General features: G+C 40.5%; 1 protein-coding gene across 1 annotated transcript in view; it reads right to left on the bottom strand.

The window, feature by feature from the left end:
- SLC16A14 (solute carrier family 16 member 14) overlaps nt 1-11,482 on the bottom strand; it is a 35,526-nt gene that overhangs the window by 15,269 nt on the left and 8,775 nt on the right. The window contains exons 2-3 of the mRNA XM_017529078.2: nt 10,126-10,398; nt 259-402 (exon numbers count right to left, since the gene is read on the bottom strand). Of these exons, the coding sequence (XP_017384567.1) occupies nt 259-402; nt 10,126-10,384 (403 nt within the window). The 5' untranslated portion in view covers nt 10,385-10,398. The remainder of the gene's footprint in view (nt 1-258; nt 403-10,125; nt 10,399-11,482) is intronic.

Here is an 11,482-nt window from a genome sequence, read left to right as displayed (position 1 = left end):
AACCAGACATGGAAATGTAATTTGATTCTATGAGGCAGGTCAAGTGTCGTTTTTTGTTATGTGGGCTTCCCCTACTTAACGCATATTAAAATGTAATGTTAAAAGGTATTTCCTGGAGTGCAGGGGGGTTAGGGTAAAGTGGGGTGGAAGAAACAGAGCAGAATGTTTTCATGTGTCTCTCTTCTCCACAATTAAATCCATTGCCAAGATGTCCTATAAAACATTTAAAATCGAGTTTTAAAAAAGCTACATGCTTACCAGCTGCCACTCCGAAAGTAATGAAGAGATAATGCACGTTTGCGGCATAGGCACTCAACACCCAGCCCAGGGAGTTGACGAGCCCTCCAATGATCGCAGTCTGGCGGCACCCACAGGTGTTAATGAACAAGCCGATGAAAGGGCCTGTCACGGAGCATTGGAAAAGGAATTGATTAATGGTGCTTCAGTTTTATTCTTTCTTATAAATCTTCATGTGAAGACAAAGAATAAAACATTACTAGAGCTGTTAAATAAAACAGAAAGCCCCAATTGCTTTATATGCCAAATATTTTTAGTATGCAAAGATGCTTTTAAATAATTCTTCAGAGAGCACAAGGTTCTAGGTTTTCAAGAAAGGCAGACCTGAAATAAACAGACATTCATTCTTTTGTCTACAACCAAAACAGTGGTCTAGGAGCTGTCTCTAGCCTATCGATCCAATACAAAGTCTAAAAAATGCCTGGGATTAGCTGCCGATGTTTAAAAATTAAGAGGATTCACAAAAAGTCCGGTGGCAACACAGACTGTCTTCCCACAGGACCAAAGTTGGAGCTGTGCAGTGGCTGAGGCCGTTTGGGACTCACCCTTTCCAGTTTGCTACAGTTTCTATCCCTCTCTCTGGTCTTAGGACTGGCCTCACTTAGAATTATTTCTCTGGCCTCTTTCAAAATAAAAAAAAAAATTTCAGTTTTTGACTCCAGACCAAAAGGGAGTACAGGAAGGGAGTCTTCAGAACTCCTGTGCTTCAGGCAGAAAACTAATAGCCTGTTTTCACGAAGATACCCAGATTGAAACCAAGCTGAAGAGAACTAGCTGTCATCACTTCATACGAACTCCCATCCCTGCTGACGTGTGCAGTATCTGACCAGACCTATTAGGCTATGCATTTGTGACACTCTGGAGATTCAGGAATCCATTTCCGTTGTATTAAGATGCAATAACATGGCCGGACCTGGTGGCTCACACCTGTAATCCCAGCACTTTGGGAGGCCAAGGCAGGTGGATCACTTGAGGCTGGGAGTTCAAGACCAGCATGACCAACATGGAGAAACCCCGTCTCTACTAAAAATACAAAATTAGCTGGGCATGGTGGCACATGCCTATAATCCCAGCTACTCAGGAGGCTGAGACAGGAGAATCGATTGAACCCAAGAGGTGGATGTTGTGGTGAGCCGAGATCGTTCCACTGCACTCCAGCCTGGGCAACAAGAGTGAAACTCTATCTCCCAAAAAAAAAAAAAATATATATATATATATATATATATATATATATATGTGTGTGTGTGTGTGTGTGTGTGTGTGTGTGTCCACACTTAGAGCAGTACAGTATCATATGAGATACATTCTGACTGTTTCGGCTAACTTTCTAGTTTTGTTTTGTTTTGTTTTGATACAGAGTCTTACTGTGTCACCCAGGCTAGAGTTCAGTGGTGTGATCATGGCTCACTGCAGGCTTGACCTCCCCAGCATCAAGTGATCCTCCCATCTCAGCCTCCCAAGTAGCTGGGCCTCCAGGCTTATGCTATCATGTCTGGCCAATTTTGTATTTTTTATAGAGATAGGGTTTTGCCATGTTATTCAGGCTGGTCTCGAATTTCAGATAGGCTCAAACTATCTGCCTGCCTTGGCCTCCCAAAGTGCTGAGATTACAGGCTTAAGCCACGGCATCTGGCTTTCTAGTTCTTAATAGTCAACCTTTGTTTTTTTCCTGAATTTCTGATGTCACTGAAGCCGAATACTTAACTTGCGATCAATGATTCCTTGTTCAAATAGGAATCCAGATTATTCAGTAAGATGGCATATTTTAATTATCATCTTATTTTTAATCATTATTGCTTTGCAAAGTTATGAAACCTTATATGCAGATGGACTATGTAAAAAACTTGTTTAAAGAATTTCCATTTTAGCTTAAAGTTTTCTTTAAAGTTCTAACTATATTCATATCTATATTTGGGTACAGTCTGCTAATGAGTTTATTTTGTCTAGTAGTTTTGTGGGTGCCTAATCCTAAAAACTATAAAGGTAAAGACTTATTAATTCGCTCTGTTGCATTACAGAAAATAATTCAGTAAATTAACCTCTTAGAATAGACTTAATATATTAGACATACTTTATATAAATATTTATTAAATATGCACATTATAGAAATAATATATAATATAAATGCATTGATAAAAAATCTGATGGAATTACTGGGGTTAACTGAAATTCACATTCTGTAAGTTAAAGATATTTATTTGATTTCTTTACACATTTTTATTTTTGTTTTTCTAAACTCAGTTACTTGACTATGGCTAGCTTGGACAAGTAGGAGAAAAAGAGAAAAATGCATGAGTTGTCAGTTTGCTGTTAGTAGCCTTTTGAAAGGTCAACAGATCACAGTTCAGTAGCACAATCATATTTTCCACTTCACAGAAAGGGCCCAGAAGCAAGTTTTTCTGAGGTACTTTATGAATCATTGCATTAAGAAGGCATTTGAGGGGGGAAAAAAAAAGAGAAAATTCCAAACTCAGTGCAAATATTCATGCCTGGAGGAATTTTATTAATAAACAAAAAAGTGCTAAAAACATTAAGCAGCCAGACACTGGTATCAACTTAATCAGCTCTTGCAAGCTGGGGCTTCAGTCATTTATGATTTGTTGATGAGCAAAGGGAGACACAGAACTGCTGTGACTTCTCTATGGTTATAAAATATATGTACTTTAAAAAAAAACACCCAAGCTTTTTGACTCTCAGTTTCATTTCTTTCTTTGTTTTTTTCTTTTCTCCTTTTTTTTTTTTTGAGACCAAGTTTCGCTCTTCTTGCCCAGGCTGGAGTGCAATGGTGCGATCTCAGCTCACTGCAACATCCACCTCCAAGGTTCAAGTGATTCTCTTGCCTCAGCCTCCTGAGTAGTTGGGATTACAGGCATTTGGCACCATGCCCAGCTAGTATTTCATATTTTTAGTAGAGACGGGTTTCACCATCTTGGCCAGACTGGTCTTGAACTCCTGACCTCAGGTGATCCACCCGCCTCAGCCTCCAAAAGTGCTGGTATTACAGGTGTGAGCCACTGCACCAGCTCAGTTTCATTTTCTACCCATTGTTTACTGATGGTCCACTAGCACTGCTAAAATCAAACCACTATTTCAGGAAAATAAAAAGTCCCCACACAATCTAAGGATAAGGGAGAATCATACAATTGAGATCCAGTCCTTTGACCATGACTCACACTTTCATGGAGTAATTCAGTGTTTGGGGATGAGATTATTCACATGATCCGACTTTTCCCTTTTCAGAAGGAATCTGAATCTTGGGCAATTTCCCACTGTAATACATGTCCCATTGTTGTGGGGAACAGCCTCAGGAGGTTATGTTTTATTTACCCATCCTGGCAGCTGATATGTTGGAAAAAACGCTGGTGAAGAGAGGAGCAATCGCAGGTGAGCCTTGTCAGCGCTCAGGGATGGAAGTAGGTAATTCTTTGGACTCCAGGTCTCTTAGGGTAACCCCTCGCCGTAGTAAGGGGTTAGGAGCCTCTAAATCAATGACTGTTTTAGCTGAACAGTGGTGTCAATTGGGAGCTTTAAAAATATCCTGATACTTGGAGTCCATCCCAGGTACAGCCTGAGGTGAGGGAGGGTAAAGCTCCCCAGGTGGATCCAATGTGCAATCAGGTTTGACAATCACTGCTCTAAGTCGATTTAGAAAGTAAATTATCTTGTGTAGCAGGTGGATTCCTCCAACCATAGGGCATCCACCAAGGATTATTCCAAGAGCTATCATTACAAAGCCTGCTGCAGACACTGTGAAAGGAAAATACAAACTTGGAACCCCAATTCACTATGCCAAAAGAAAAAAATAAATAAACCGAAAGCTGAGTCATGCAAGCAACTGCCTTTCCTTTTGTTACTAAGCAGATAGCTACAGAGAGAGGGTTATATAGCGCCATAGGTAGCTACTCTATGTTCACCTCGTGTTATATAAAAGTGCCGATTTACTGTTAGATGAATACAAAATTGACTGTTCCCTTACCTGCACCTTTTCTCTTGCAACATGTGGATTACTGTACCCTCCCATAGCCTTCCAGACCACTTTCCCTCTTTAAATATTGAAGTCTTCAAAATCATCTTTGGAGAAAGGCACAGATAACAGACTGTTTCTGTGATTCTGTGTTTATTTCTTTCGGACATGTCCCTAACCTTGGCAAAATAAACTTCTGGATTGGCTGCGACCAGTCTCAGATATTTTTTGGTTTACAATACAAATAAGGTGATTACATTTTTTTTAAAGTTGAGAGCTTCTGAAAGACAGTGGCAAATCCACGCTAGTAAAGAAGAAAACAATGCCTATTCATTGAACTTGCCATATGCAAACCACTGCCCAAGAGAGAAAAATTTCAACTACAGTCATATAAATCATGGATTTTTTTAGCTGGGTGCAGTGGCTTATGCCTGTAATCTGAGCACTTTGGGAGGCTGAGGCAGGCAGATCACTTGAGGTCAGGAATTTGAGACCAGTCTGGCCAACATGGTGAAACCCCGTCTCTACTAAATATACAAAAATTAGCCAGGTGTGGTGGTGCACACCTGTAGTCCCAGCCACTCAGGAGGCTGAGGCAAGAGAACTGCTTGAAACCAGGATGTGGAGTTTGCAGGGAGTTGAGATTGCACCACTGCAATCCAGCCTGGGCAAGACAGTGAGACCCTGTCTCAAACAAGAACAACAACAAATGGATATTTTTAAATTTAAGAGGTAGCCAAAATGTGCTTACAATGATTAGAACGTAAAAACAATTTGTATTACTCGTTTCAAGTATGTTTTTCGTTCTCATTTGATGTAATGGCAGGCCGAGTGTCATAGCTGACTCAGTTTGGGAGTCCCATGGACCAAGTTTAAAGCCAGTCCTACACTTATTGGCTATTTAACCTTCAATAAGTTACTTAATGTCTCTGAGCGTTGCATATTCTTCCTCTGTAAGATACCAACAATGGTCTGACCTCCAGTGTTGCAGGATCGAAGGAGATCACCTACATGAACATGCATTTGGCATGCAGTAAGTGCTGAATAAAGGAAAGCTGTTACTGCTAGTGTGTGGCTTGGAAAGGCTCCCTGAGGTTGCTCAACAAATCTGCAGGCACCCTGTACCAGGAAGCTGAGGATAATGAACAGTAATTTGAGGTAAATAGATAGAATAAAAGACCTTTCATTTATATAACTATGAGGCCTGCTGTGTTATGATTTCTGAGACTCAGAGCAAAAAATGTTTATCTGGCAGGCAGCTTTCCCTGTAGAAAGATTAGTCTAAAATCTGAAATTCCACAGTCTGGAATTCAGGGACTCTCAAACAAAATTCTGAACACACAGTTACCTCTCAATTAAATAAAATATGACCATCACATTTCACCATGAGTTAGGGGTTCTATTTCGGGGATCATCTTTAAAACCACATCTAATAATTTCAGGACTGGTTGCTGTTGCTTACTTTCATAGGAATTATGAAACATAATATCTAAAGCTAACTTATTGGATAATTGGAAAATATTGGGAAATTTCAAATCCTGGCTTTCCTTCTTCTGACTTTTTTTTTTTTTTTTTTTTTTTTTTTTTTTTTTTTTTTTTTTTTTTTTTGAGTCAAAGTCTTGCTCTGTCACCAGGCTGGAGTGCAGTGGCACGATCTCAGCTCACTGCAACCTTCACCTCCCAGGTTCAAGTGATTCCCCTGCCTCAGCCTACTCAGTAGCTGGAACTACAGGCGCATCCCACCACACCTGGCTAATTTTTTGTATTTTAGTAGGAACAGGGTTTCACCATGTTGGCCAGGATCGTCTCAATCTCCTGACCTCATGATCTGCCCGCCTCAGTCTCCCAAAGAGCTGAGATTACAGGCATGAGCCACCACGCCCAGCTGTCCTTTTTTTTTTTTTTTTGATGTTATTGTGTGCATACACTTCCAAGATTAAATCTACATGTGTTTTGTTTTACCCCTTAAAAATATATATTTTTATAATCACCTCCTTTGAGAAAATATATATATATACACATATATATATTATATATATATATACATATATATATGTGTGTGTATATATATATATATAATATATATACGTATATATATATACGTATATATATATTTTTTTTTGAGACGGAGTTTCGCTCTTGTTACCCAGGCTGGAGTGCAATGGCAATCTCGGCTCACTGCAACCTCCACCTCCTGGGTTCAAGCAATTCTCCCGCCTCAGCCTCCCGAGTAGCTGGGACTACAGGCATGCGCCACCATGCCCAGCTAATTTTTGGATTTTTAGTAGAGACGGGGTTTCACCATGTTGACCAGGATGGTCTCAATCTCTTGACCTCGCGATCCACCCGCCTCGGCCTCCAAAAGTGTTGGGATTATAGGCGTGAGCCACCACGTCCGGCCAATAATGTATATATTTTTAAAAAGGAAAGAAAGGTGGATTTTAAGTATTCTAGAAACACAGTTGTCCTTTACTAACTTATTGAGAAAGAATTACAACTGATGTAAACTTGAACATGCCTGACACTGAAATAAACCTACCTGCATGTTTCATCTGACAAACAGTCCTAGTGTAATAAAAAAAATGCAGATTTGAAGTCAGTTCAATAATGCTACAGACAAAAAAAGATGTATCAATAATTTTCTGACATACATAATGGTGACTTTATTTAATTTTAAAACTATCAGTATTAATTCCCTTTGGTAAACTTACACAAATGCACACACATATCTGCCACACAACTTGAGAAATAACTTTCTCCTTGTTTTCTATCATTAGGACTACCATTGTTATAACTTTTTTTTTTTTTTATTTCGAGATGGAGTTTCGCTCTTGTAGCTCAGGCTGGAGTGCAATGGCACGATCTTGGCTCACTGCAACTTCTGCCTCCTGAGTTCAAGCAATTCTACTGCCTCAGCCTCCTGAGTAGCGGGGATTACAGGCATGCACCACCATGCCCAGCTACTTTTTTGTGTTTTTAGTAAAGACAGGGTTTCACCATGTTGGCCAGGCTGGTCTTGAACTCCTGACCTCAGGTGATCCACCTGTCTCAGCCTCCCAAAGTGGTGGAATCAAAGGCATGAGCCACTGCACCCGGCTTTTTTTTTTTTTTTTGAGTCAGAGTCTCATTCTGTTGCTCAGTCTGGAGTACAGTGGCTCTATCTCGGCTCACTGCAACCTCTGCCTCCTGATTTCAGGCGATTCTCCTACCTCAGCCTCCAGAGTAGCTGGGACTACAGGCATTCGCCACCATGCCTGGCTAAGTATTTTTAGTAAAGATGTGGCTTCACCATGCTGGCCAGGGTGGTCTCAAATTCCTGAATTCAGGTGATCCTCCTGCCTCAGTCTCCCGAAGTGCTGGGATTATAGGTGTGAGCCACCATGCCTGGCCTTCATATTGTTTGTATTATCAAAAATAACACTGCTGGGTGGAATGGCTCACACCTGTAATCCCAGCACTTTGGGAGGCTGAGACAGGAGGGTCCCTTAAAGCCAGGAGTTTGAGATCAACCTGGGCAATATAGCAAGGCCCCATCTCTACAAAAAAGTTTTTAAAAATTGCTTGGCTTGGTAGCATATGCCTTTAGCTACCCAGGAAGCTGAGGTGGGAGGATTGCTTGAGTCCAGGTGTTCAAGGCTGCAGTGAGCTATGATCATGCCACTGCACTCCACCCTGGGCAACAGAGGCAGACCCTGTCTCTAAAAAAAATTAAAAAAAAAAAAAAAAAAAAAAAAAGAAGAGTTGAATGCCAGCCAAGATCAACAAGTCTCTGAATTGGATTCAAGCAGTTCATTACTAATTGGGAACCACTGAAAAGGCACAGATTCCAATCAGACACACATTGGCCTGTTGTATGCATACTCGCACAAAAAAGATTAGAGGCCATTTATGTTTTCAGTATAAAATATATTATAAATATTTTAAATTCAAACAATTAGATATAAATATATGGCTTTCATTTTCAAGCGAAACAGCTGAAAAACTTCATAGTGATGGTTACCTCAGCATTGTTAAGAGAAGGAAATAAAATTAAATGAGATAATGTCAGGGAAAACCCTAGTATATCATACATGCTTACTAAATATTAATTGACAGTAAGAGTTATTTTATTCTCAAACTGAAACATACTAGCCATCATATCATTATATTTATAATAACTTCCCAGGCTTAATATCTCCAGCTGTATAAGACTTGACTTCATAGATTGCTGTGCGGTTAGGTTTAACTAGAAAATACAAGAATAGGGACTGTATATTCAGGGAAACTTGAATTTATGCTCCCAGGTTAAAAATATTTTTTAAAGTAAATGCAGCTGGTGCAGTGGCTCCTGCCTGTAATCCCAGCACTTTGGGAAGCCAAGGCGGGCAGATCTCTTGAGGCCAGGAGTCAGAGACAGGAGCCTGGACAACATGGAGAAACCCCATTTCAAAAGAAAATACAAGAAAATATTGTTATTCCTTTCTGTTAGCTATATATCAGTAAGCTTTCTAGAAACAGTTTAGAAGATTTTTCAATAATATTTCAAATTAAAAACATCAGAACTCAGGCTGGGCATGGTGGCTCACACCTGTAATCCCAGCACTTTGGGAGGCTAATATGGGCAGATCACTTGAGGTCAGGAGTTTGAGACCACTCTTCCCAACATGGTGAAACCTCGTCACTATTAAAAGTACAAAAAATTAGCCGGGCATGGTGGTGGTGCTTGTAGTCCCAGCTACTCGGGAGGTAGATGCAGGAGAATCACATGAACCTGGATGGCAGAGGTTGCAGGAAGCCCAGATTGTGTCACTGTGCTCCAGCCTGGGTGACAGAGTAAGACTCTGTCTCAAAAAAAAAAAAAAAAATCAGAACTCTGAAATGAGATTGTTACTGGCTTTTATAGTATTTTATTTAAAATTTTTATCTTTAAAAATATTCATAAATGTTAAATAAGCAGATATTTATAATTGTAGATAATGAATTATAATAGGCAGAGTTTGGAGCTAAATAAAATTTTTAAAATGATCAATTTTTTTTAAAACCAGTTAAATTTAGCAGTGGGGGGTTGTATACCAACTTTAGTGACACTAATGTTAATAAGTTCTGATAATCCACTACCATCGGATCAGCCAAAATGATCAATTTTTAAATTACCCCAAATGTTTAAAATATTTAAATTGTTATATCACGCAAGAGACAAGAGGACAAACATTGTATGATTTCACTTACATTAGGTACCTAGAATAGTCAAATTCATAGAGACACAAGGTAGAATGATAATGGCCAACAGGGAAGAAGATGGGAATGGGGAGTTTGTGCTTATTGAATACAGCTTCCATTTGGGAAGATGAAAAAAAGTTCTGGAGGTTGATGGTGGTGATAGTTTCGCAACAATACGAACGTGCTTAATGGGACTCAAATGCTTAAAATGGTAAAACATTTTTTTTGAAAGGAAGTCTTGCTCTGTCTCCCAGGTTGGAGTGCAATTGCATGATCTTGGCTCACTGCAAACTCCACCTCCCAGGTTCAAGTGATTCTCCAGCCTCAGCTTCCCAGGTAGCTGGGATTACAGGCACATGCCACCACACTCAGCTAATTTTGTTAGTTTTAGTAGAGGTGGGGTTTTGCCATGTTGGCCAGACTGGTTTCAAACATCTAACCTCAAGGAATCCACCCACCTTGGTTTCCCACAGTGCTGAGATTACAGACATAAGCCACCGTGCCCAGGCTAAAATGGTAAATTTTGTGTATATTTTATCGCAATTAAAAAATAGTAGCTAGTAACATCCAATATCAAATGTTGCAACAATATAAAACATTACTTTCAGCAGGGAATTGTCATTTGCTAATTATTCAATTTTACAACAGGTCACACCTGAACATACCCACTATCAAGGTGATGCCCATGCTGAGGGAGCTGACCCACGCGGTCAGGCCGCGGCTCTGGTGGAATTCTTCCAGCCATTCCACGTTGAGGACACCCAGGGCCATCTGTGAGCCCATGATGAGGATGTGCACAAAGAAAGAGGAGAGCACCATCATCCAAGCCCATCCGCCATCAATGTTTGGGTGGGGCTTAAGTGTCTTTTTATCTTTGGGGCCATCTTCAAAATCATACCCAATATCTTCATGACTGGTATACATTTTCCAAGATTTTTCTGAAATACATGTAAATAAATAATTTCATGGAACATCAACATGAAAAACATCGTCATCTTCTTTGTAGAGCTCTACCTTCCCATCGTGGTCACAGTGGCTCCAGTACCACATCTGATCTTCAGGTTAATCTTTGTCACCCTACGTATTTGGGAACACTCCTTACCACTTCCCAGGGTCAAGTGCTTTTATGTTTCATCTCACAGTCAACACACAGGTAGGTATTCCAATCTTGGGAATGGACTCTGAGAAGCAAGGTGATTTTGTAAGGAAACTAGGATTTGACCTGTTAGTTCCGATTCCAAAGCTCATACTCTGTCTCACTTACAGAGATGGATACTGACAGGTGACCAGAAAGATGTCAGAGAAGGAAGATCTGGCCTCAGGCCAGATCTTTCAGGGTAGCTTCCCCTTGGTGGGGTCCCTAGCAGAGGATCTGGTGCTCAGTTTTTGCAGGTGCAAGTGTTAATTTGTTCAGTGCAGCCAGAGTGGATTAGCCTGAGCGGGGTCTGACTCACACTAACCCAACTCAGGAGAGACTGATAAGGCCAATTGATTACAATGAAAGATATAGCTTTCTAATAATGGCGGTGCTTATGTCTCATTATACAAGACACATATTTTGCACTACTCCACCTATCCCCATTCCTCGTATTTATATGGAGAACTTAATTAGTTACTGGAAAATTACTTCAAGAATAAGGTATCAGACTAAAGGAGTTTGGATAGATACTATGGTGACATACAGGTCACCAGGTGAGGTTACCAGGTAGGCAGGGGCTAGATCATGCGGGGCCCTTGTGAGCCAAATAAGGAGCTTGTAGTTTATTTTGTACATAATGAACAGCCATTGGCTGAATTGACATCATGAGGAGACATAATGCCATGGTACTTTGCATAGATCCATTTCTCAAGAGGTTTGAATGAGAGGAGGGAGACTAGATGGAGCTAGAGGATGCTAGATAAGAAAGTGGGTTGGCCGGGCGCGGTGGCTCAAGCCTGTAATCCCAGCACTTTGGGAGGCCGAGGTGGGTGGATCACGAGGTCAAGAGATCGAGACCATCCTGGTCAACATGGTGAAACCCC

This window comes from Cebus imitator, unplaced genomic scaffold (assembly GCF_001604975.1).
Source record: "Cebus imitator isolate Cc_AM_T3 unplaced genomic scaffold, Cebus_imitator-1.0 Scaffold57, whole genome shotgun sequence".
NCBI classification, from domain to species: Eukaryota; Metazoa; Chordata; class Mammalia; order Primates; family Cebidae; genus Cebus; species Cebus imitator.
The sequence above is the reverse complement of the archived record's forward strand: the minus strand, read 5'-3'. Positions and strand labels throughout refer to the sequence as shown.